This window comes from Cervus elaphus, chromosome 9, assembly GCF_910594005.1.
Source record: "Cervus elaphus chromosome 9, mCerEla1.1, whole genome shotgun sequence".
Taxonomy (NCBI): domain Eukaryota; kingdom Metazoa; phylum Chordata; class Mammalia; order Artiodactyla; family Cervidae; genus Cervus; species Cervus elaphus.
The window spans coordinates 39,551,695-39,579,318 of NC_057823.1; the positions used below are offsets into that span (position 1 = coordinate 39,551,695).

General features: G+C 38.1%; 1 protein-coding gene across 1 annotated transcript in view; it reads left to right on the forward strand.

Moving 5' to 3' along the window:
- Positions 1-27,624, forward strand: part of FAF2 (Fas associated factor family member 2) — a 61,926-nt gene that overhangs the window by 15,069 nt on the left and 19,233 nt on the right. The window contains exon 2 of the mRNA XM_043912332.1: positions 20,921-20,989. Within this exon, the coding sequence (XP_043768267.1) occupies positions 20,921-20,989 (69 nt within the window). The remainder of the gene's footprint in view (positions 1-20,920; positions 20,990-27,624) is intronic.

The window sequence follows — 27,624 nt, forward strand, 5'->3', positions numbered from 1 at the left end:
ACTCATCTTGTGCATTTTCTATCTAAATCTTGAATTAACTATTTCTCCAGGAAATGTGTGTGCGCCTTGGCTCATTGCTCTTGGGTTGGCCTAGAACTTTTTAGTTCATAGAACTAGGAAATACATATATAACAGACACACACATATAATTGTATTTATTTAATTCATGATGAAACAGTTTTATATTTCCTATTCAAATTCAGGACTGCTAGTTAAAATTCTGCACTATGTTTCACCTCTCCTTTCTCTATACCAAAAAATGTGGTTCTTAATGAGGTTAACATGATGATTCATTTGCTTTATCACATAGTCATCACTTTAAGTGTCTCAAAATAATACCCTTACTAGTAACAACAGTATGATTATTTAAAACAATTTAAGCCTTTTTATTGTAGAATGTATAGTCAGTGTCGTGTGCATGCTGTTGTGTCCAGCTCGTTATGTCTGCAGCGAGACGGACATAACCGGGCATGCACATGCAACTGACTCCTCTGTCAGTGCAGCCCACTCGCCAGGCTCCTCTGTCCACGGAATTTTCCAGGCAAGAATACTGGAGTAGGTTGCAGTTTCCTCCTCCAAGGGATCTTCCTGACCCAGGGATTGAACCAGCATCTCCTGAACTGGCAGGCAGATTGTTTACCCCTGGGCCACCAGGGAAGCCAATTTTACTGTGTTTTCAGGTCATGTGGGATAGTTTTGAGTTGTTATGCTACTGTCTCTACATTGATTTTTACTTGTGATGTTTAGGGATTGTTGCTGCTGCTGTTTTTTAAATTTTGTTTTATAAAACAGCTATATGATTCCAAAGTCAAATCTACGTGTAGCAGTATATTTAAAGAAATCTAACTCCTGTTACTCTCCCTTATACTCTGTTCTGTTCCCTGCCTTCTCCTACTCCTATATAAGCTTAGAATTAAAAAAAATAAAGAACCCTTTCATTTAAAAATATAAGTATTAAGTAAATATATTTGTGACTCTCCCCTTTTAAAAAAGATAAATGGTGATGTTTATTGCACACTTTTCTCTACCTTTTATACTTATTATTTTCTTATGATCACTGCATGGCAATGTAGGAAATTCTCTCTGATATTTATAGCTGTGTAATACTCTATTGTATACATACCATAATTTAGCCCCTTATTGATGGATATTTGGGTTATTTCTCATTTGCTATAATAAATAACATAGTGGTAAGTAGCCTTGTGCACTAACATTCTATTTTTTGCTAGTGTTTCTGGGTCAAAGGGTTAAATGCATATATATACATATAAATATGTAATATTGCTAGATATTGCCAAATTTTCCTTTTGAGGACTGTACCATTTTATGTTCCCACTAGCCATGTTTGAGGGGCCCAACAACCTCACTAACAAGAGGATGTTGTCAAATTTAGTGTAGTTTTTAATCTACTTTTCCTTTATAAGTGAGGTTGATCAACTTTTATATTTTTAAGGACCATTTGAGTTTATCTTTCTATGAATAGTCCACTTATCCACTCTTGTAGCAAGTTATCCTTTTCTGGTTTTTTTTTTTTTCTTTTTTGGCCTCACTTTGAAGTATGTGGGATTCCAGTTCCCTGACCAGGGATTGAACCCATGCACCCGGCAGTGGAAGCACAGAGCCGCAATCACTGGATCACCAGAGAAGTCCCATCCTTTTTCTTCTGTATTTTTTTTTTAAATGTATACATTAGGGATATTAACTCTTCATCTGTTAAATAAGTTGCAGATGTCATTCTCAGCTCTTTTCATTTTGTATGATGCTGTTTTTTTGTCCACACTCATGTTGTGGGTTTTTGTGTTTTTTTTACACACTCAGAATTTTATTTGTAATGCAAAATCTTTTCCTTTATTGCTTATGAATTTTGAGTCATGGTTAAAGACTTCCCCACACTTAGGCAGTAGAAGAATTCACTTGTGTTTTCTCCTAAACAATTGTATGGTTAGGCTCTTAAAATAGAGCAGTAAAGAAGCAACTCGGGGGGGATCGGGATGGGGAATACGTGTAACTCTATGGCTGATTCATATCAATGTATGACAAAACCCACTGAAATGTTGTGAAGTAATTAGCCTCCAACTAATTAATAAATAAATAAATAATAAAATAAATATTAATAACAACAACAACAACAAAAAAATAGAAGCAACTCAGTTAAAAAGTGGGCAAAAGATCTGAACTGATACCGCACCACTGAAGAAATATACAGGAGATGATAAAGAAACATGAAAAGATGAAGTATCATTTGAGGAATTGCAAACTAAAACAATGAGATAACCCCCATAAACTGTTAGAATGGCTAAAACCTAAAACACCAAATGCAAGGATATGGAACAACAGAAACTCATCCATTACTAGTGAGAATACAAAATAGTACAGCTACTTTGGAACAGTTATGCAGTTTCTTAAAAAAGTAAACATAGTCTTAGGGAATTCCTGGTGGTCTAGTGATTAGGACTCTGAGCTCTCACTGCCAACAGCCTGGCTTCAATACCTGGTCAGGGAATGAGGATCCCACAAGCTGTACAGCCAAAAAATAAGAAGTAAACATAGTCTTAACCATATGATCCAGGTTAGGTACAAGTAAAATTAAATACAAGTAAAATACAAGTAAAATAAAAATACCTTATGTCCACACAGACACCTGCACACAGATGTTTATAGCAGCCGTATTCACAGTTGCCAAAAAGGTGGAAGAAACAAAGGTGTCCTTCAGTATATAAATGAATAAACAAACTGGTACATTCGTACAATAGAATATTATTCTGTGGGGGTGGGGGGGAAATGAGTTCTCAAGTCATGAAAAGACACAGAGGAACCTTAGATGAATATTGCTAAGTGAAAGAAACCAGTCTGACTGGTTTCCAGTCAGAAAAAACCTGACTCCAACTATATACCTTTCTGAAAAAGGCAAAACTATAGAGGTAGTGTAACGCTCAGTGGTTGCCAGGGATGGGGGTTAGAGGGGAGAGAACAAATGGAGCATGGAACTTTCAGGGCAATGGAACTCTTCTTTATGGCACCATGATGATAGATACATGACATTATGTATTTCCCAAGACCCACAGAGTGTACGACAAAGGGTGAACCCTAATGTAAACTGTGGGCTTTAGTCAGTAGTGATGCAGTTACAACATGTGCCCAACACTGCAAGACGTCAGTGACAGGGACGTGGGTGTCGGGAAGGGGGTGTACGAGCTCTCCGCACTTCTGTACAGTTTTCCTGTGAACGTTAAGCAAGAAATAGGGTCTACAAGGGGTTTTCTTTGTTTTTGTTTTTTAACTTTCCTTTGCTCTTTGTTTTGAAATACTTTTCTCAGTACAAAATTCTGTATGCAGTTAAGTCAGTTCCTTAACTCTCTTTTCTGTTCCATTCATCTTACACATACTACTCATAATTGTATCGAGCAAACTCAGGGAGATAGTGGAGGACAGGGAAGCCTGGTATGCTGCATTTCATAGGGTCACAAAGAGTCAGACATGACTGAGCGACTGAACAATGACAGATAATATATTTTAATCTGAAGAGGTGGTCTCTTTGTTGCTCTTTTTCAGGATTTTCACAGATTTTCTTGTTTACCTACTATTCCAAACGAACTTTATAATCAGCTTCATAAAATTGAAATTTTATTAAATTTATAAAGGAATTTGAGGGGATGTGATTAACATCTTTGTGTTGTTGAGTGTTGTTATTCAAGAACACAATTATTGTCTTGGAAGCTTTTGGACAGACTGATTCAGTAGTTCTTGTTGGGCTTTTGTTTGTTACATCTTTATGTAACAATTACAGGCATTTGTAATCAAGTTGATTCAAGTTTGGGGTTGTTTCTTCAGAATGAGCTGGCCATCAGTGTTTGTTTATACATTCCTCTAAGTGTTTTCAGGAATAACATTTGTGTAATTGGCAGAGCAGTATAAATTCAAATTATCTGTACTGCAGATATTCTTTTAGAAGCAAATCTGTGTGTGTGTGTGTGTGCGCGTGCGTGCGTGCGCGCGCTCAGTCGTGTCTGACTCCGCAATCCCATGGACTATAACCCTGCAGGCTCCTCTCTCCATGGCAAGAATACTGAAGTAGGTTGCTGTTTCCTTCGCCAGGGGATCTTCCCCACCCAGGGATCAAACTTGTCTCTAGCATTGTAGGCAACTTCTTACTGCTGTGCCACTGGGGAAACCCTGCCTGTCTTTGAGGTGAATATTGGTAAAGATTAATTTTGTCAATTTTCTTTTGGGCCAGTTGATGGTCTTTTAATATATTGAGGAAATTTTAGTGGCCATTTGTCCATATTATATTTTTTTCTTAAAATGAATAGCAAAAAATAAGTAATAAAACTGAAGATTTGATGTTAATGCTTCCAGTTGTGTATGTGTGTCTTTAATTAAACTCTTATTTCATGAGAGTGTCAGTTTCTTGGAATAAATTTAGAAGAAAAAATGTTTTCATGCTAAGTATCTGAGGAATTTTTTTTTCAGTATGTATGCATGTGTATATGTATTAATGTTTATAAATTCCTGTTGGAGTTGAATGTTGTTGTTCAGTCCATATGTCATGTCCAGCTCTTTGCAACCCCACAGATTGTAGCACAACAAGCTCCCATGTCCTCCACCATTTCCCAGAGTTTACTTAAACTCATGTGCATTGAGTCACTGATGCTATCCAACCATTTCATCCTCTGCTGCCCCTTTCTTCTTTTGCCTTCATTCTTTCCCAGCATCATAGTCTTTTCCAGTGAATCAGCAGTTTGCATCAGGTGTCAGTATGGAGCTTCAGCTTCAGCATCAGTCCTTCCAGTGACTCTTCAGGGTTGGTTTCCTTTAGGATTGACTGGTTGATCTCCTTGCTGCCCAAGGGACTCTCAAGGGTCTTCTCCAGCACCACAGTTTGAAAGCGTCAATTCTTCAGCTCTCAGCTTTCTTTATGGTCCAACTCTCATATCTGTACATGACTACTGGAAAAACCATATTTTTGGCTAGACGGACCTTGGTCGGTAAAGTGATGTCTCTGCTTTTTCTTTTCTTTTTTTTTTTAATGTCTCTGCTTTTTAATACACTGTCTAGGTTTGTCATAGGTTTCCTTCCATGGAGCAAAGATATTTTAATTTCATGGCCATAACCACTGTCTGCAGTGGAGTTAAATCAAACCAAAAAATCCATCATACTCAATTAACCGTCCACTCTATCTGCATTGCCTCTACCCTAGTTTATACTTACATTTCAATATACTTTGAACTATTTCAGTAACTATACCAGTGCTCCTGGTTTCAAGTCTCTCTCCTCTTCAATTTAGCCGCCTTAGTTTTTCCAGAATAATCTTTCTAGCAAAGATTTGATTGTGTCACTCTTTAAGAGTTTTCATTTGCTTTGTATTGATTAAAGCAGCATGAAATCTTTCTTTGCTTCTCATGATCTGACTTCTATTTCACTGTTCAACTCTATAATATTCTACCCTGTCTATTTCTATTCCAGTGATATTTCTTAGTTTCCTTAACATGACATTCTTTCTCATTCCCCTGTGCCTCCATGCATACTCCTCTATTGTCCTGAAACACCTCCTTCCACTAGTTTTCAGCTCAGAACTTTGATATCATCCTGAGTCCCTTGGAACACTTGGATTTGTTTTCTACTGGTATATGGTCATTGTCATAATAATTTAATTATTTACAAGTCTTTTTACTCCACAAAGTTACTGGGGATCAGAACTGTGATTTCTTTGTGGTGCTTGCCACATGATGTCAGTTATTATTTGCTGAGTGAATTTAATAATTCACAAGAAATTTCACTTCCCGGAGGGGTTTTATTGTAGTGGTGGGCTTCTCTAGTGGTGCTCAGTCTTATCTCCCAAGGCGTGTGGAATCTTAGTTCCTTGACCAGGAGTCGAGCCTATGTCTTCTGCGTTAGAAGGTGGATTCTTAACCACTGAATTAACCAGGGATTTAATCAGGGAAATCCCAGTGCAGTTGTTCCTGATGTTTATCTCTTTTTGTTAAAGCAATTCCTGCGGCTTTAAATATCCCTTTTTTAGGAGGAAGGGAAAAACCAAAAAAAAAAAAAAATCGATTTATTTGATTCCTAGAAAACAAAGTAATCTGATTGTAGTACTTCAGAACCTTTTAATCAAGTTCAAGTTCATCTCACAATATATTAAAAATGTGTTTTTCCTCCAATTTTTAAAACATGGTAAAATACATAGAAAATTTACTATCTTAGAAATTTTAAGTATACAATTTAGTAATAAAAAATACATCTATAATGTTGTGTGACCATTTTCATCCATCTTCATAACTCTTTTTTCATCTTGTGAAAATGAAATTACAGCCATTAGGCAATAACTCCCATTTCCCCCTTCCTCTAGCCCAGGACAGCCACCAGTTTACTGTCTTTCTCTGTGATTTTGAGTACTCCAAATACTTCATAGAAGTGGAATCATGTAGTATTTGTCTTTTTATGACTGGCTTGTTTTTCTTAGCATAATATTCTGAAAGTTCATCCTTGTTGTAGGATATTGCAAAAGTTCCTTCTTTTTAAAGGCTGAAAAATACTCCATTTTACATATACATACATGTTACTTGTTTGCCTTATCTGTTAATGGACACTGGGTTATTTCCTACTGTGAACAGTGCCGCTGTGAACATGGGTGTACAGGTATCTCTCCAAGACTGCATGTATTTTAGGTATGCATGCAGACGTGAAATTGCTGTGTCATATAGTAGTTCTGTTTTTGATTTATTGATGAGCTGCACATTGTTTTCCACAGTTGCTGTAACATTTTACATTCACACCAGTGGTGCACAAGGGTTCTAGTTTCACCACATCCTGGCCAGCACTTTTCATTTCCTGTTTTTTTAATAGTAGCCATACTAACAGGTGTTAAGTGGTGCCTTAGAGTTTTGATTTGCATTTCCCTAATGATTGGTGATGCTGAACATCTTTACATGTTTTTGTTGGTTATTTGTGTATCTTCTTTGCCAAAATGTCTGGTCAAGTCCTTTGCCTAATCAAGTTGTGTTTTTGTTGTTGTTTTAAGAGTTCTCTATATTCTGAATGTTAATTCCTTATCAAATACATAATTTACAAATATATTCTCCCATTCTGGAGTTGTCTTTTTACTCTGGATAATGTCTTTTGTTGTACAAATTTTAAAAATTGTCTCGAAGTCCAGTTTGTCTCTTTTCTTTTATTGCCTGTGCCTTTGGTGTCACTTTGAAGAAATCATTTCTAGGACTTACCTGGTGGTCCAGTGGTTAAGGCTCCGAACTTCCAAATCAGGGGCCGCAGGGAAACTAAGATCCTTCATGCCATGCAGCCAATTTAAAAAAACGAAAGAAGAATCATTGCCAAATCCAGTGTCAGGAAGTTTTTAGCTTATGTTTTTTCCTAAGTGTTTTATAGCTTTAGGTTTTACTTTTGGGTCTTGGATCCATTTTGAGTTAATTTTTGTATATGATGTTAGGGGGGTTTCCCTGGTGGCTCAGATGGCAGAGAATCCGCCTGCAGTGCAGGATACTTGGATTCGATCCCAGGGGAAGATCCCCTGGAGGAGGGCATGGCAGCCCACTCCAGTATTCTTGCCTGGAGAATCTCTGTGGACAGAGGAGAGGAGCCTAGGGGCTCCAGTCCATGGGGTCGCAGAGTCAGACACGGCTCAGCACGTGGTGTTAGGTGAATGAGTAGGAGAAGCACCTCCTGTGTTTCTCCTTTGCTCTCAACAGATGTGTGGGTTTCCACACGTCATGCAGTATAGTTCTCCCAGGTTCAATTTAGTTCACTTTGGACACTGTCTACCTGAAGTTGGCATCAGATCCCACAAGTTAAGTGCTCAGCCCCACAAGACCACCCTCACTTCCATTGTCACCTGAACTTCTTACCACCTATAAATTGGGGTCCATATGACCCCCATTTTGGGTTTGATAATTTGCTAGAATGGTTCACAGAACTCAGGGATTCACTTTTGTTTATTGATTTATTACAAAAGATATAATAAAGGATACAGAAAAATGACCAGATAAAGAGACATGTAGGGCAAGGTCCAGAAGGGTCCCAAGTGCAGGGCAGCGTCTGTCCCAGAGAAGCTGAGGTGCACCCTCCTCCTGGCATGTAGATGGCTTCATCTCTGAATCTCATACTGTTAGGGTATTATTTATGGAGGCTTTATTGCTTAGGCACGACTGACTATTAACTCCATTTCCAGCTCCTCTCTCGAGATTGGGGGGTGGGGCTAAGAATTTTTTAAAAAATTATTTATGTATCTGGCTGCCTCAGATCTTGTTGCAGCGGGCAGGCGCTAGTGTACCCAAGCTTATCAGTTGCATATGGAATCTTAGTTCCCTGCAGATTCTTAACCAGTGTACTGGTAGGGAAGTTCTGGGGCTGAAAATTGAAGTTTCTAATCATGGTTTTTCTGATGACCAGTCCCTATCCGAGAGTCACCTCATCAGAACAAAATACAATGTTGTCATCCATGAAACTCCAAGGGATTTAGGATGTCTCTCAGGAATCAGGGTCAAAAAAACAAATACTAGAATACAAGATGCTCCTAGTGTTCTTATCACGTAGGAAATTACAACAGTTTGGTCACTCTGGTCACTTTGGTCACTCTGAGTCAGGAACTGGGATCAAAAACTAAATGTTAGAACAAGAGTCTTGTCATATTTGCAACAAACTCTATGTCAGGAACTGGGGGCCAGAGACCATACAATGCATATTTATGTCTGTCTTTGTGTCTGTACCACACTATTTTGATTGCAGTAACTTTATAGTAAGTTTTGGAATCAGGAGGTGTGAGTCCTCTATCTTTGTTCTACTTTTTCAAGATTATTTTTGGCTCTTCAGAGTCCCTTGAGATTCCATATGAGTTTGGGTATTGGTTTTTCTATTTTTGCACCCAAAAAAAAGATCATTGAGATTTTGACAGGGATTGCTTTGAATCTGTAGCTGACTTTGGGTTGTATTGACCTTTTAACAGTATTAAGTCTTCCAATCCATGAACACTGGGTGTCTTTCCATTTATGTAGGTCTTTTAATTTCTTTCAGTAGTGTTTTGTAGTTTTAATTGTATAAGTCTTTTACCTCCTCAGTTAATTCCCAAGTATTTTATTCTTTTTGATGCTATTATAGATGGAATTGTTTTCTTACTTCCCTCTTTATTCATTGTTAGTGTAAAGAAATACAACTGAAACTTCTATGTTGACTTGTTCATGCTACTTTGTTTGATTCATTTTTTAGTTCTAACAGGGATTGGGGAGATCTTTAGGGTTTCTGTATATAAGAAGTTGTGTCTCAATTGATTTTAATAGATAGCTATCATACAAAGTAGTTTCTCAAACCACAATGTGATTAAGATAGAAATTGATAACAAATAAAATTGAAAATTTCATGAATTTATGTAAACAGCACACTTAACCAATGGATGAAAGAAATAATCACAAGGGAAATTAGAAAATATGTCGAGATAAATGAGAATGAAAATACAGTGTGCCAAAACTTACAGGATGCAGCAAACAGTGCTTGGGGGGTGGTCGGGGCGTTTGTAGCTTTTAAACATGAATGTTAAAAGCACAGAAGGTCTTAAACTTTAAAAAGTAATAATAGAGGGGAGGAGCCAAGATGGCGGAGGAGTAGGACGGGGAGACCACTTTCTCTCCTACAAATTCATCAAAAGAATAACTGAATGCAGAGCAAACTTTGTAAAAAGTAATAATAAAAGGTCTTCCTGGTGGTTCAGTGGTTAAGATGCCATGCTCCAGTGCATGGGGCACAGGTTCAATCCCTGATCAGGGAACTAAGATCCTGCATGCTGCCAAGAATCAAAATACAATGTAGCACGGTACAGTACTACAAGATTTCAAAGTACTAGAAGATTTCAAATCAACAACCTAACTTTATAATTTAAGAAACTAGAAGGGAAAGAACAGACTAAACTCAGAGCTAGTGGAAGGAAGGAAATATAAAGGAGAGAGCCTAGGTAAACAGCATAGAGAATAGAAAAATAAGACTGAAAATCAGTGAAATAAAAAGTTGGCCCTTTGAAATCAACAAAATTGACAAACTTTTTAGCTAGGTGGAATTGAGGAAAAAAGAAGATTCAAATTACTAAAACCAGAAAGGAAAGTGGGGGAACTTCCCCAGTGGTTCGGTGGTTAGGGCTCTGCTCTTCCACTGAAGGGGTTGTGAGTTCAGTCCCTGGTTGGGAAACTAGGATCCCACATGTCCCTCGGCCAAAAGAATTTAAAAAAAAAAAAGAAATGAAAATGGAGATATTACCAATTCTGTTTAAAAAAAAAAAATGTTTTGAAGTGAGTACTGTGAACAATTGAATGCCAACAAATTAGATAACTTAGATGAGATAGACAAATTCCAAGAAATATAAAACCTACCAAGACTAAGTCACAGATAAATAGAAAATCTGAATAGACCTGTAACTAGTAAGGAGATTGAACCCATAGTTAAAACTCTCCCAACAAAGAAAAGCCTTGGACCCAGTAGCTTCACTGGTGAATTGTACCAAACATTTGAAAAACTGAAAAGGAGGGAACACATTCTAAGTCATTCTTTGAGGCCAGCATTAGCCTGAGAGTCAAATACTACTAGAAAACTACAGACCAATATCCCTTGGGAACATTAACACAAAAATCCTCAAGCAAATACTACCAAACTTAATTCAACAGCATATTAAAAGGAGTATACACCATGACCAATGGGATATATCTCTGGAATGCACAAGTGGTTTGATAGATGAAACTATGCATGTAATACTTCACATTAAAAAATGAAGGGGAAAAATCCACACGATTATCTTAATTGATGTACAAATGTCTTTCTTGTCCTCATAGGCTAAGTAAAGGTTCGTGATAACATTCTCACTTTTAATGTTTCCTTCATGTATCTTAAAAATAATAGCTAAATTGAGCACTGTACACTTACTCTTTACAACCCAGTGAGTTAATGAGTATTTTTATTTACATTTTACCAGTAAAGAAACTGAAACTCAGAAGTGTTTAAGGGCACCAACCTAGTGAATGGTAGAGTTAGATGATAATGGATTGTTGAAGACTGGAGTGAAATTTCCAACAAAGTTCCATCCCTTATTCCACCTACTCTTAATTGCTTGGATAAATATTGTGGGTTTGTTTAAGAAGCTACTATGTGGGTATGGTTAGCTCTTGATTCACGTGGAACATTAGTTTGACATCTCTTGTTGGTCTATACCTGTGGTTCACAAACAGTTCTGTAGGAAAACTCTTCAAACGGATATTAGTTTGAGTTCTTTAAAAAAAAAAAAAACTTCCTTTATGTGAAGTTAAAGGTTTTTTTTTTCTTTTTAACTGAAGGCAGGAGTTTTCAAAGCCTTTTAAAAAATGTATTGGGGATTTCCAGAAAGGAGATTTGATAAGCAGCATTTTCCAGTCTTACTTGACACCAAACTATGTTCAAAGAACAAATCTATACTGATTATTTGTTGATGCTAGGCATAAAGGAAAATAATCTTATGTACATTTATGAGCTGTTACTTAGCTGCCTGTAGATACAGTGAAGAAAGAAGAGACTGGGAATAAGACTGGATAGTTCTGCCATTCTCATGCTCTGTGACTTGTGAAAGCTTGTTCACTTTGCTAAGCCTTAGTTTCCTTTTATGCAAAACGAGGGGGTTGAAATATTGTGTTCAATTTATCATTTCTTTAATGTGAAAATGAAGAAATTCCAGATGTTTTATTCTCAGTTGAACAAAAATTTTGTTGAAAATTTCCAAATTGAGAATTTATTGAAAACTTCTTGTTTTTCTAACATGAATTAAATAAATAATGGGGGGCAGTATAGCATAGGAGACAACTTGGACTTCGGAGATTGTTACTCCAGGTTTCAATCTTGGCTGTCCCACTTATTATTCTTAAATAAGGATATTCTTACACAAGAGTACATACCCTCTTGAATACTTGGGTTCCTCAGTGGTGAAAATGAGGGCTTTATTACTTACAGTGCTTATTACATAGGAATAGGTGCTTAGTAAGTGGAGTCTGCAGGTATTTAATTTGGTAAATCAGTAATTAAATGTAAATAATAAAGATTGAGTATAAGAGCTTTAGTTACAGATTAGAGCCTAGGTTGAAAGCCTAGCCTTTCACTTCCTGAAAGGACTTCACTTTCCATTTCTCCTTCTGCTACCAAAGAGGGCATATTGCTTATTGTATAAAGCAAAGCTATCTGTGTTGCAGGAAGGAGAGAACAGAGATCTCTGCTTTTTGCTAAGTTTCTCTCTGGGAATAACTGAAAACAAAAGTTAAAATATGCATCCTCACTAGGAATAAAACTACGATATGACCCAGCAATCCCTCTACTGGGCTTATACCGTGAGGAAACCAGAATTGAGAAAGACGCATGTACCTCAGTGTTCATTGCGGCACTATTTACAATAGCTAGGACATGGAAGCAACCTAGATGTTCATTGGCAGATGAATGGATAAGGAAGTCATGGTACATATACAGTGGAATATTACTCAGCTATAAAAAGGAATGCATTTGAGTCAGTTTCAATGAAATGGATGAACCTAGAGCCTATTATACAGAGTGAAGTAGTCAGAGATAAAAAGACAAATATCATATTAACACATACATATGGAATCTAGAAAGATGGTACCAACTATCCTGTGTGCAGGGCAGCAAAGGAGACAGACATAAAGAACAGATTTTTGGACTCAGTGGGAGAAGGAGAGGGTGGAGTGATTTGAGAATATAGCATTGAAACATAAATGACCATATGTAAAATAGATAGGCAGTTGGAGTTTGATGTATGACGCAGGGAACCCAAAGCAAGAACTCTGTGACAACCTGGTGGGGTGGGGTGGGGAGTGAGGGTGATTCAGAAGGGAAGGGACACATATGCCTGTGGCCAGTTTGATTTGATGTATAGCAAAAACCATTAAAATATTGTAATTATCCTCCAATTAAATACTTTTTTTTTTTAATGTATCCTCAACAAGCAAGAGCCAACAAGCCAAGTGAAATTTAGAGAGTACTTAGATTTCAACTGAGATTTTGCCCCAACCTCCTACAGTGTTTGTTAGTTATAAACAGATGAGATGTGGAAACACTTCTTAGGAAAACACTCTAGTGATTACATTAGAGTGATTAACTCAGGTTGCGCGGTCCCTTTCCAAGTAGTTGAATGATATATCTGGTTGTGATACCTTCCTTGAGTTGCGCTTAAGCCAGAGATCAAGGATCAGAATATTTCAGAGGTAGGTTGCCAAGTGATGTTGACATCCTATTACCAACTGACTTGGGAAAGGAGGAAATTAGACCAAGGCTGGAGTAGAAGGATATTGAACAGTTCACACACTTCCCTCTAACCTCTCTTGTGCGTTTTGCTGTTTAGAGATTGACTGGAGTTCAGGGTATTTTTTGCCCTAATGATGAATAATGCCTTTCTCCTACTAATGCTGTCAGTCTGTTGTTCCTGTTGTTGAGTCGCTAAGTCCTCTCCAACTCTTTGCTTCCCTGTGGACTATAGCCGGTATACCAGGCTCCTCTGTCCATTGGGTTTTTCAGGCAAGAATACTGGACTGGGTTGCCATTTCCTTCTCCAGGGGACCTTCTTGAACTAGGTATGGAACCCTGGTCTGCATGGGAGGTTGATTTTTTTTATTACTGAGCCACCTTCTGTTATACTTGTATAAATTAATGAAACTAAGTGTAGCATTTGTGCTATATCCTTGCCGGGGGCAGTTCCTGGAAGAGGAGTTAGCTCTGGGGGGAGGAGGAAGGGAGAGACCATCTTGGAACCAGAGATGATTCTCAGTAAGACAAACTTGGTTGGGCCTGCCCGAGAAGGGGATTTGTGGTGACTTTGGTCCTGAGAGATTAGAGGGTGCCGAAGTTAAAACTTTCTACATATTGAAGCTATTTTCCCTAATGCCATCTCATGTCACCTCAGATGTCAGTGGATCTGAATGTAAAAGCAAAATTCTGAGGAGCAAGCCAGTTAGGTGAGATTACAGATTTAGTTGACCTTCCGTGAGCACTTCCTGTGTACCTGAATTAGTGTGAAGTGTCTTCCACATAATTCTTTTTTAAAAGAGTCTTGATATTCTCAACTGATTCTGGGTATGATGATACCCATAGGATTGTTGAGGAAAATATATAATTCCTTACACAAAGTAATAATGAAAAGAACAATACTTAAAAACTAGAGAGAGATGAAGTAAAAGGTGATCATTGACATGAGAACAGAGTGTTCATTTAAATATTTTCTATTGTATGTTGAGGTACTGCACTGGATCTAGGGAATATAGAGAGAAGTGGGTTCTCTTCTCAAAAGAAAGTTCCTTTTTAAAAATTATTTACTTATTTGACTGCACTGGGTCTTCGTTGCTTTGCTCAGGCTTTCTCTAGTTGTGGCCAGCAGGGCTGCTGTTCTTGTGGCGTGCCATCTTCTCACTCTGGTGGCCTCTTTGGCTGCAGAGCAGAGGCTCTCCGGTGTGCAGGCTTCAGTAGTTGTGGCTTGCGGGCTCTAGAGCACAGGCTTAATAGTTGTGGTGCACATGCTTAGTTGCTCTTCAACGTGAGAGGTCTTCCCGGACCAGGGATCAAACCCGTGTCCCCTCCATTGGCAGACAGATTCTTAGGCTTTGCGCCAGCTCGTTTTAAGAGAGAATTACAGGAGCCTCCCTGGTGGCTCAGTGGTAAAGAATCTGCCTGCCAGTGCAGGAGACAATGGGTTCGATCTCTGGTCCAGGACGATGTCACATGATTCTGAGCAACTGAGCCAGTGTGTCGCAACTGCTGAGCCCACATGCCGCACCTGCTGAAGCCTGTGTGCCTAGGGACCGCGCTTCACAATAAGAAAAGCCCCTGTGATGAGAAGCCCATGAACTGCAGCGAGGGCAACTAAAGAGAAACCCGCACAGCAACGGAGGCCCAGCAGGGCCAAAGATGGTAAATAAATAAAATTTAAACAAGAGAATTACAGCCTGTTGAGTTCTAAAGAAATTAGTTTGGGAGGAGCTTGAAACAATAACTGAAGTTATTAAATAAAATGTTCCCTCAGCTTCTCTGTTTTACTTTTCTGTATGTGCTTACAGCTAAATGTGTTGGAGGTGAGGAGAGAATTGGTAGCAAAGCTTATGTAGTGTCTCAGGCTATACCTGTTATAGTCTTTCTTTTTGAAGAAAGCTGGCATTGTGAAACTTAATTGGCATGAAATGATTATTGGCTTGAGACATACTTAACTTTTGACTCACATTGAAACCAACCCTAATCAATGTAAATTGGAATGGTCCTTTTAAAGTGCGTTTTAGTGCATTTTAGCAGTATGTATCAAGAACATAAAAATATGTACATTCCTTGGCCTGTAATTTTTAGCTGGATCCTCAGGGGGGAAATCCTCAATACAGAGAAACTTTATAAACAGAAGTGTTCATGAGAGTGCTGTTTTAATAGCAAAAAATGAGAAGCAGTTATAGCATCTGTATGTCAATTGTTTTTGCCAATTGACATGTGACAATTAAAATGATTATGAGCATTAATTCATAAGGGAATATTCTGCAAATAGGTATTTTTAACTACTAGCTTAGCCTCTAGTTAGAATATTTGGAGTTTAATTTTTAAAAAAACTCAGGGTATTAATGTACAGTGAATTTTGGTAAAAATGTCTAGAGGATTTCACTTAATAGCTATGATTATTGAAGCTTATCCTAAAAGGTCTTTTTAACTTGGACAGCCTTTTTCTGTAACCTTTTAAGCCCTTACTGTGTGCCAGGGGTGGGCGGATAGGAGTGTGTGTGTGGGGGTGGTGTGTGCGTGTGCGTGTGTGCACATGCGCTCGCTCAGTTGTGTCTGACTTCTTTGAGACACCATGGACTGTAGCCCATCAGGTTCATCTGTCCATGGAATTTTCCAGGCAAGAATACTGGAGTGGGTTGCCATTTCCTTCTCCAGGGGATCTTTCCGACCGAGGGATCTAAACTGCATCTCTTGTGTGCAAGGTACTGGGGAGCATTATATAGAGATGAATCACATTCCTTGCTCTTAAGGACCGTGCATCCTCTAATAAGGCAATAGAATGAGTGTAAATAGTCATAATAGATGATAGAAAATGATAGGTGTATAAGGGAGGTAGAAAATACTTTTGGTAAAGACACAGTGGTCATTCATACCCTGAGAAGAAGGTAAAAGTAAAGTCCAGTTCTTAAAGAGAATATATAGAGAAGTGGAACCCTGATATCCCAGTTCTCTGCAGTGGACAGCAAAGAAAAAAAAAGTTAAAGGAGATTCTGTGACTAGCTTGGTACAAAAGTAGTTGTAGCTTCAAATTGAATTTTTAAAATTTTTTTATTTGGCTGCACTAAGTCTTAGTTGCGGCTTTCAAGATCTTTGATCTTTAGTTGTGACATGTGGGATCTAGTTCCCTGACCAGGGATTGAACCCAGGCCTCCTGCATTGAGAGCAGGGAATCTTAGCTACTGGACCACCAAGGAAGTCCCTGGACTGTGAAATTTAAATCATTATAACTAAGTTCAAACACATCTTTATTAATCAAAATGGGAACAATTACAATCAACGCATTTTTGCCAACAAGAAATAAATTTGTTTATTCCTGTAGCATAAAAATCCATGCTTTGGGATTCAACGAACTCTTGGAAAACATTTTCTGCATCCTGCTGGTTGTGGAAGCTTTTTCCCTGCAATAAGGTGTCGAGATGCTTGAAGAAGTGGTAGTCGGTCGGCAAGAGATCAGGTGAATGTGGTGGATGAGGCACAACTCCGTAGCCCAGTTCGTTCAACTTTTGAAGTGTTGGTTGTGTGACCTGCATCATGCATTGTCATGGAGAAGAATTAGGCCCTTTATGTTGACCAGTGGCAGCTGCAGGTGTTGCAGTTTTCTGTGCGTCTCTTTGATTTGTTGAGCATACTTCAGATGTAGTGGTTTTGCCAGGATTCAGAAAGTTGTAGTGGATCACACCAGCAGCAGACCACCAGATAGTGACCATGACTTTTTTTGGTGCAAATTTGGCTTTGAGAAGTGCTCTGGAGCTTCTTCTTGGTCCAACCACTGAGCTGGTCGTTACTGGCTGCGTAAAATGCACTTTTTGTCACATGTCACAATCCAATCGAGAAATTGTTCATTGTTTCATAAAACAAGAGGAGACGACACTTCAAATCGATTTTTTTTGATTTGTGGTCAGCTCATAAGGCACCCACTTAACGAGCTTTTTCACTTTTCCAACTTTCTTCAAATGCCAAATGATTATAGAATGGTCGACTTTGAGTTCTTTGGCAACTTTTTGTGTAGTTGTAAGAGGGTCAGCTTCTATGATTGTTTTCAGTTGGTCATTGTCAACTTCTGATGGCCGGCCACTGTGCTCATCTTCAAGGTGCTTGTCTCCTTTGCAAAATTTCTTGAACCACCACTGCATTGTATGTTCATTAGCAGTTCCTGGGCCAAATGCATTGTGAGTGTTGCAAGTTGTCTCCCTGCTTTATCACCCAGTGAGCTCAAATTTAAAAATCACTCGAATTTGCTTTTTGTTTAACATCATTTCCCTAGTTTAAAATAAATATAAACAGCAAGTAATAAGTCATTAGCAAAAAAAGAAAAGTGTGAAATGCACATTAAAATGATGTATAACATCACCACATTTATTTAAGAATGTATTCCGGTATCAATGGGACCTAATTAAAAGCTTTTGCACAATAAAGGAAACTATAAGCAAAGTGAAACAACAGCCTTCAGAATGGGAGAAAATAATAGCAAATGAAGCAACAGACAAAGGATTAATCTCAAAAATATACAAGCAATTCCTGCAGCTCAATTCCAGAAAAATAAATGACCCAATCAAAAAATGGGCCAAAGAACTAAATAGACATTTCTCCAAAGAAGAAATACAGATGGCTAACAAACATGAAAAGATGCTCAGCATCACTCATTATCAGAGAAATGCAAATCAAAACCACAATGAGGTACTACTACATGCCAGTCAGAATGGCTGCTATCCAAAAGTCTACAAGCAATAAATGCTGGAGAGGGTGTGGAGAAAAGGGAACCCTCTTACACTGTTGGTGGGAATGCAAACTAGTACAGCCACTATGGAGAACAGTGTGGAGATTTCTTAAAAAACTGGAAATAGAACTGCCATATGACCCAGCAATCCCACTCCTGGGCATACACACTGAGGAAACCAGATCTGAAAGAGACACGTGTACCCCAATGTTCATCGCAGCACTGTTTATAATTGCCAGGACATGGAAGCAACCTAGATGCCCATCAGCAGACAAATGGATAAGAAAGCTGTGGTACATATACACCATGGAATATTACTCAGCCATTAAAAAGAATACATGTGAATCAGTTCTAATGAGATGGATGAAACTGGAGCCCATCATACAGAGTGAAGTAAGCCAGAAAGATAAAGACCAATACAGTATACTAACACATATATATGGAATTTAAAAAGATGGTAACGATAACCCTATATGCAGGACAGGAAAAGAGACACAGATGTACAGAACAGACTTTTGGACACTGTGGGAGAAGGAGAGGGTGGGATGATCTGAGAGAACAGCATTGAAACGTGTATTATCAAGTGTGAAACAGATCCCCAGCCCAGGTTGGATGCATGAGACAAGTGCTCAGGGCTGGTGCACTGGGAAGACCCAGAGGGATGGGATGGAGAGGGAGGTGGGAGGCGGGATCAGGATGGGGAGAACACATGTAAATCCATGGCTGATTCATGTCAATGTATGGCAAAAACCACTATAATATTGTAAAGTAATTAGCCTCCAACTAATAAAAATAAATGAAAAAAAAAAAAAAAAGAATATATTCTGATACCAAACAGCAAAGTTCAACAATGAAAAACTGCAGTTACTTTTGCAGCAACATAGTACAAGCCAGAAGGGAATAACCAAACTAGTAAGAGGCCCAGAATGGTCAGGAACCAAAATTAAAGATGGGTCAGAGCTGTCATAGCCATCGGTTCTTAATAGATCTCTAGAGTTCTTAACAGAGCTTTCTAATTTCAGTATTGAAAATTTTGCAGTATTTTAAACATAAAAATATATTAACAAAGTTTCTATACTGTGTAATTTAATTTTTTTTAAATTTCTGTGTAATTTAAAAAAAATAAACAATTGCATATCTAAAGAATGCAAACTTTAATTTTTGTTTTGTTCTTTTAAGCTCTGGAAAGGATATTCAGTCCAAATTAAATCCCTCATGTTGTACATAAAGGAAGTTGGAATTCAATTATGTCTGATTGGAAATGGCAATCCACTCCAGTATTCTTGCCTGGAGAATCCCATGGACGGAGGAGCCTGGTGGGCTACAGTCCACGGGGTGGCAAAGAGTTGGACACGACTAAGCAACTTCACATCACTTCACTTTGATCATAGGTTACAGAGCCAAAGCAAGAATCTCAGCCTCCTGACTCACCAGTGCGTGTTACCACATTCTTGTCAGGTTGAGATCAATTTCTTTTTTCCAGTTGCTTGCTGGTTATTAAGAAGGATTTGTTGAGGATAGAGACTTCATATTTATCCCTGTATCCCTGGGATACAATAATAGTAGACATACGTTGCATGAAAAGGATAGATGGGTAGGTTTGGCTTCTCTCTTAAACCTTGAAGGAACTCTAGGATTTAGCTTGTTCTGGTCATTTGGTATACACAGAAGCTGTTAGATTTGTAGAGTATTGGATACCTAAAGGAAAATAGAAAATAATGCAGAAGTCCAGGTTGGGGCTACATTGTAGAAACACTTTTATTATCCAGTTAGTTGAAAAGTTTTGAGCAGAGAAGTCACACACACACACGAGTGGGGAGACCCGGGGACTACATTGTAGAAACACTTTTATTATCCAGTTAGTTGAAAAGTTTTGAGCAGAGAAGTCACACACACACACACACACACACACACACACACACACACACACACACACACACACACACACACACACACACACACACACACACACACACACGAGTGGGAGATGCTGTGGGAATGGAAATACGGTTCTAGATACAGAAAACCATCAGAACTTGGTTATCGATGAAGTGTGTATTTCAAGGTATAGAGTACTCAGAGATGCGACTGAGGTTCCAGATGTCATCTTTGCCTCTATAGTTTGGAAGATGGTGGTGTCATTAACACATACAGTAGTTTTAAATGATGTATTTGAGGTACTTGTGCCACATCTAGATGGAAATGGCTATTGGAAATGTGCTGCCAAACTTCAGAAGAGAAATACATTTAGGAGTCATTTAAATAGAAAGGATCATTGAAGGCTGAGGATTAAATGAGATTGCCAGGAAGAGGCAAAATTTCCATCTTCAGGAAATTTTCTACATTTAGAGGGGAATGAGAGAAGAGTCAGCGCAGATTTATTTGATCATAGACAAAGTGAAAACCTAAGAATCGTGTAAGGAGAAGGGAGTAGGGAGAGTACTTACAGGAGGGAAACATCTGAATTACAGATTCTTTTAAATAAAAAGTTTCACAGTTTGCATTGTAAGCTAAGTCTTATGCTAATAGGTAAAATATGTAAGTTAGTAAAAGGCATGTTTGCAGAAAACCTGCATTATGTGAGTATGTATTATAAACAGAATAGATGTTTAACACTAAAGACTGTTTTGCTAAATGTAGAGGTTGAAGAAATCTTTCATTTTTTAAACTTGAATTTGAGAGAATATAGTCAAGTAGTCTTTTTAATTAAAAGCCTTGAAGTTAAAACAAGAAATTTTTTGTTTTAACATATATGATAACCATTTGAATGAATTCTGAATAGTGATGTTTTACCATACTTGAATATCTATTTGCCTTCAGCACTTTATAGAGTATTTCCCCTGCAGTATTTATAAGTATTCTATTAGGGGTAAAAATACTCACCATGTACTGTTGGTTTTCCCTAAGTAACTTTTTGTTTTTATCTTTCAGGATCTGACTGGCATAGAATCTATGGATCAATGTCGCCATACCTTGGAACAGCATAACTGGAACATAGAGGTATTATAGGATTCATTATGAGTGTACTTATTTCTTATTCCCTGCTCTGATAATAGATCTCAAAGACATGTACCTTTCTTTTTTTCCTTTTCACAGCAAAAATCTTCTCTCAATAGTTTTTTTTTTTTTAATTTACAGCTCTTTAGTCTTTATTTTATTTATTTATTTTTTTCTTTAGTCTTTAAATTTGTATGAAAGGTGAAGATTATGATCAGAGTTTATAAAATCACAGAAAAGATTGTGACCAAATCCCTCAGTATAGTGTCCCTCCCTCTTTATTTTTTCTTAATGACTCTTTGGGGAAAATACTGGTTTTTATATATTTGATTTACAGCCAGATACCATAATGTGAACCTTTTTATTAAATATGATAAAATTTATTCTTCTGAATTTTCTATTTGGTTATGTTACCTGCAACTTGATTTTTTTTTTTTTTTTAGCATATGGATCTTTTGTTTTATTTGATGATGAATTGGCTAGTACTTCAGAATAATCTCAGTTAATAATGGTAATAGCAAACACCTTGTCCTCACTGTAATGCTTCCAACATTTTATTATTAAGTGTAATGCTAGTTATTGTTTTGAGATAGAGCCGCTAGAATGTAATAAACTCCATGAGAGCAGAGTGTTTTTGGTTTTTTTTGATTGCTGTATTCCAGCATCTAAAATCAATCCTAGTATATCATAGACTCTCAAATATCTGTTGGCTGTTCTTCTTTTCTTGCTTTATTAGTGAATGTTGAGTTTAATCAAGCATGCTTTTGATATCTGTTGAACTTAACTGTTTAATTATGGTATATTATTTGAATAGAGTACTGGATTACAAGTGGTATTTAGTTATTCAGCACTATTTTTGAGCAATTCTAGGCTCTGGCACTATGCCAGCAAATAAGACTTATGTTCTCATTGAGCTTCAGTTTGTAAATAAATGCTGTGAATAAGATGAGTACAGAAAATAGAATAAAGAGGATAAGGAAAGTCATTTTAATAGGGTGGTCAAGTAAGGCCTTTCTAGGGAGGTTATATTTGAGCTGACACCTGAATGATGAAAAGGAATGATGAATGTGATTTTGAGGGGAATGCATTTTCGGAAGAAGGCATGATGTTGCTCTGTATGATACTTTGATATTGTCTCCTTGTTAGACTTTTATTTCAAGCATATGCTTGCTTTTAAAAATGACTGCCTTAAAAAAAAAAAAAAAAAGACTGACTTGATAAAATGGGTTGAGAAACCTAGTTAGCATACTTACATTTAAGCCTGTGAATTATCTTCTGAAACTATTATTTTAAATGTTTTATTTTCTTCTTTGGTCCAGGAGTTATTTAGAAACATTTTTTTGTTTGTTTATATGGCTGTATAGATTTGTATATAATTTTCTTGTTACATAAATGGAATTATGCCATATTTACATTTTTTCACTGTCAATAACTCATAAAGATAATACATAAAGGTAACTTTCATTTGAAGTTACACGAAAAGATGCTCAGTATCACTTAACCTAGCACAGAAACGCAAATCAGGACTAGAGTGAGGGACTGTCATGTACAGTCAGAATGGCCGTCCTTGAAAGTTCTACAAGTAACAGATACTGGAGAGGGTGTAGGGAAAACAAATCCTCCTATATTGTTGGTGGGAAAGTAAGTTGGTGCAGTCATTGTAGAAAACAGTGTGAAGGTTCGTCAGGAAACTAAAAATAGAATTACCATATGATCTAGCAGTTCCACTCCCTGGGCATGTATCCAGGTAAAACTGTAATTCAAAAAGATACATGCACCCCTGTTATGTTTATAGCACTATTCACAATAGATGAGGCATGGAAACAGCCTAAATGTCCCCTGACAGAGGAATGGATAAAGAACATGTCATGTGTGTATATATATGATGGGATGCTGCTCAGCCATAAAAAAAAAAGAAATAATGCCATTCGCAGCAACATGGATAGAGTCAGAGATTATATCGTACTAAGTGAAATAAAACAACAGAATGATCTCTGTTCGTTTCCAAGGCAAACCATTCAATATTACAGTAATCCAAGTCTGTGCCCCAGTGACTAATGCTGAAGAAACTGAACAGTTCTGTGAAGACCTACAAGACCTTCTAGAACTAACACCCAAAAAAGATGTCCTTTTCATTATAGGGGACTGGAATGTAAAAGTAGGAAGTCAAGAGAAACCTGGAGTAACAGGCAAATTTGGCCTTTTAGTTGAAAATGAAAAAATGAAATGGCAAAGGCTCGCAGAGTTTTGCCAAGAGAATGCTGGTCATAGCAAACACCCTCTCACAACACAAGAGAAGACTCTACACATGGCTTTCACCAGATGGTCAATACCGAAATCAGATTCATTATATTCTTTGCAGTCAAAAATGGAGAAGCTCTATATAGTCAGCAAAAACAAGACGGGAGCTGACTGTGGCTCAGATCATGAACTCCTTATTGCCAAATTCAGACTTAAATTGTAGAAAGTAAGAAAAACCACTAGACCATTCAGGTATGACCTAAATCAAATCCCTTACCATTATACAGTAGAAGTAACAAATAGATTCAAGGGATTAGATCTGATAGACAGTGTGCCTGAAGAACTATGTACGGACGTTTGTGACACTGTACAGGAGGCAGTGATCAATACCATCCCCAAGAAAAAGAAATGCGAAAAGGCATAATGGTTGTCTGAGGAGGCCTTACAAATAGCTGAGAAAAGAAGAGAAGCTAAAGGCAAAGGAGAAAAGGAAAGATATAATCATTTGAATGCAGGGTTCCAAAGAATAACAAGGAAGGATAAGAAAGCCTTCCTCAGTGATCAATGCAAAGAAATAGAGGAAAACAATAGAATGGGAAAGACTTAAGAGATCTCTTCAAGAAAATTAGAGCTACCATGGGAACATTTCATGTGAAGATGGGCACAGTAAAGGACAGAAATGGCAAGGACCTAACAGAAGCAGAAGATACTAAGAAGAGTTGACAAGAACACACAGAACTATACAGAAAAGATCTTTATGACCCAGATAACCACAATGGTGTGATCACTCACCTAGAACCAGACATCCTGGAATTCAAAGTCAGTGGGCCTTAGGAAGCATCACTACAAACAAAGCTAATGGAGGTGATGGAATTCCAACTAAGCTATTTCAAATCCTGAAAGATGATGCTGTTAAGGTGGTACACATAATATGCCAGCAAATTTGGAAAACTCAGCAGTGGCCACAGGACAGGAAAAGGTTAGTTTTCATTCCAGAGCCAAAGAATGTTCAAACTACCACACAATTGCACTCATCTCCCACGCTAGCAAAGTAATGTTCAAAATTCTCCAAGCCAGGCTTCAGTAGTACGTGAACTGTGAACTTCCAGATGTTTAAGCTAGATTTAGAAAAGGCAGAGGAACCAGAGATCAAATTGTCAACATCCATTGGATCATCGAAAAAGCAAGAGAGTTCCAGAAAAACATCTACTTCTGCTTTATTGACTACATCAAAGCATTTCACTGTGTGGATCACAACAAACAGTGGAAGATTCTTGAAGAGATGGGAATACCAGACCACCTGACCTGCCTCCTGAGAAACCTGTATGCAGGTCAGGAAGCAACAGTTAGAACTGGACATGGAACAACAGACTGGTTCCAAATAGTAAAAGGAGTACGTCAAGGCTGTATATTGTCACCCTGCTTATTTAACTTACATGCAGAGTACATCATGAGAAACGCTGGGCTGGAGGAAGCACAAGCTGGAATCAAGATTGCCGGGAGAAATATCAATAACCTCAGATATGCAGATGACACCACCCTTATGGCAGAAAGTGAAAAAGAACTAAAAAAGAGCCTCTTGATGAAATTGAAAGAGGAGAGTGAAAAAAGTTGGCTTAAAACTCAACATTCAGAAAACAAGGATCATGGCATCCGGTCCCATCAATCACTTCATGGCAGATAGGTGGGGAAATAGTGAGAGACTTTATTGGGGGGCTCCAAAATCACTGCACATGGTGATTGCAGCCATGAAATTAAAAGACACTTGCTCCTTGGAAGAAAAACTATGACCAACCTAGATAGCATATTAAAAAGCAGAGAGATTACTTTCCCAACAAAGGTCCATCTAGTCAAAGCTATGATTTTTCCAGTAGTCATGTATGAATGTGAGAGTTGAACTATAAAGCAAGCTGAGCGCCGAAGAATTGGTGCTTTTGAACTGTGGTGTTGGAGAAGACTCTTGTCCCTGGGACTGCAAGGAGATCAAACCAGTCAACCAAGACTCTGATGCTAGGAAAGATTGAGGGCAGGAGAAGAAGGGGACGACAGAGGATGAGATGGTTGGATGGCATGATCGACTCAATGGACATGAGTTTGAGCAAACTCCAGGAGATTGTGAAGGACAGCGAAGCTGGTGAGCTGCAGTCCTTGGGGTTGCGAAGAGTCGGTCATGACTGAGCGACTGAAGAACAATAATATAGATGTGTATAACTGAATCACTTTGTTGTACAGCAGAAATTGATCAATTATACTTCAATTTTTAAAGATCACTTCATAGAAGGAAAAAATTTAGCTTAAAAAGTTCAAACTAATCCTAAGATTAAATATGAAAAAATCTGGCTTTCATCACTTCCCTACTACTAGTCTCGCAGTCCTACATTCCCAACATAGAAGTATTAACAATTTCTTTTGCTTTTTTCCCAGATATTTTTGTGCCTCTCTAGAAATATTTATGTGTTAAAAATGAAAATGTTCGTTGCTCAGTTGTGTCTCTTTGTGACCGCATACACCAGCCTGCCTGGCCCCTCTGTCTGTGGAATTCTCCAGGCAAGAATACTGGAGTGGGTAGCCATTCCATTCTCCAAGGTATCTTCCTGACCCAGGGATCAAACCTGGGTCTCCTGTATTGCAGGCAGATTCTTTACTGTTTGAGCCATCAGGGAAGCCCCAAAATATATATGTTGTTCTCCAAAGAGCTTTTATTTATATAAGCTGTATCTGTTTGTTTATTACCGTGTTGTTGCTCTGTTCAGTCACTCAGTCATGTCAGACTTTTTGCGACCCTATGGGCTGCAGCACGCCAGACTTCCCTGTCCTTCATGACCTCCTGGAGCTTGCTCAAACTGATGTTCATCAAGTTGGTGATGCCATCCAATCTTCTTATCCTCTTGTCGTCCCTTCTCCTGCCTTCAATCTTTTCCAGCATCAGGGTCTTTTCTGTGAGTCTTCTCTTTGCATCAGGTGGCCAAAGTATTGGCACTTCAGCATTAGTCCTTCCGATGAATATTCAGGGTTGACTTCCTTTAGGATTGACTAGTTGAATCTCCTTGCAGTCCAAGAGACTCTCAAGAGTCTTCTCCAACACTACAGTTCAAAAGCATCAATTCTTTGGCGCTCAGTCCTCTTTATGGTCAAACTATCACATCCATGCATGTCTACTGAAAAAACCATAGCTTTGACTATACTTGTCGGCAAAGTAATTTCTCTGCTTTTTAATAAGTTGTCTAGGTTGGTCATAGCTTTTCTTCCAAGGAGCAAGCATCTTTTAATTTCATGGCTGCAGTCACCATCTGCAGTGATTTTGGAGCCCAAGAAAATAAAGTCTATCAAGGTTTCCATTGTTTCCCCATCTATTTGCCATGAAGTGATGGGAACGGATGCCATGATCCTCATTTTTTGAATGTTGAGTTTTAAGCCAACTTTTTCCCTCTCCTCTTTCACCTTCATCAAGAGGCTTTTTGGTCCTCTTTGCTTTCTGCTGTAAGGGTGGTGTCATCTGCATATCTGACGTTATTGATATTTCTCCTGGCAATCTTAATTCCAGCTTGAGCTTCATCCAGCCTGGCATTTTGCTTGGTGTATTCTGCATATAAGTTAAATAAGCAGGGTGACAGTATACAACCTTGACGTACCTCTTTCCCAATTTTCAACAAGTCCGTTGTTCCATGTCTAGTTCTAAGTATTGCTTCTTGACCTGCATACAGATTTTTCAGGAGGCAGATAAGCTGGTCTGGTATTCCCATCTCTTTAAAAATTTTCCACAGTTTGTTGTGATTTGCAGTTCAAGGCTTTAGTGTAGTCAGTGAAGCAGAAGTAGATGTTTTTCTGGAACTCTGCTTTTTCTATGATTCAGAGGATGTTTGCAATTTGATCTCTGGTTCCTCTGCCTTTTCTAACTCCAGCTTGAGCATCTGGAAATTCTTGGTTCACATACTGTCGAAGCCTGGCTTGGAAAATTTTGAGCATTACCTTGATAGTGTGAGATGAGTGCAGTTGTGTGGTAGTTTGAACATTCTTTGGCATTGTCTTTCTTTGGAATTGAAATGAAAACTGACCTTTTCCTGTCCTGTGGCCACTGCTGAGTTTTCCAAATTTGCTGGCATATTAAGTGCAGCACCTTAACAGCATCATCTTTTAGGATTTGAAATAGCTCAGCTGGAATTCCATCACGTCCATTAGCTTTGTGCATAGTGATGCTTCATAATGCCCACTTGACTTTGTCCCTAGCCTAAATTATATGGTTGGTCTTTCTAGGGTGCTCAGCCCCACCGTAAAATCCCATAGCAAAGATACTCTTACCAGGTGTGACATAGATTACCTCCAGAAGCTGAAGGTAGAGATCAGATTTCCCTTTGGGTAAAGCCAAATTTTTTAACTACACTGGAACAAATATCCAG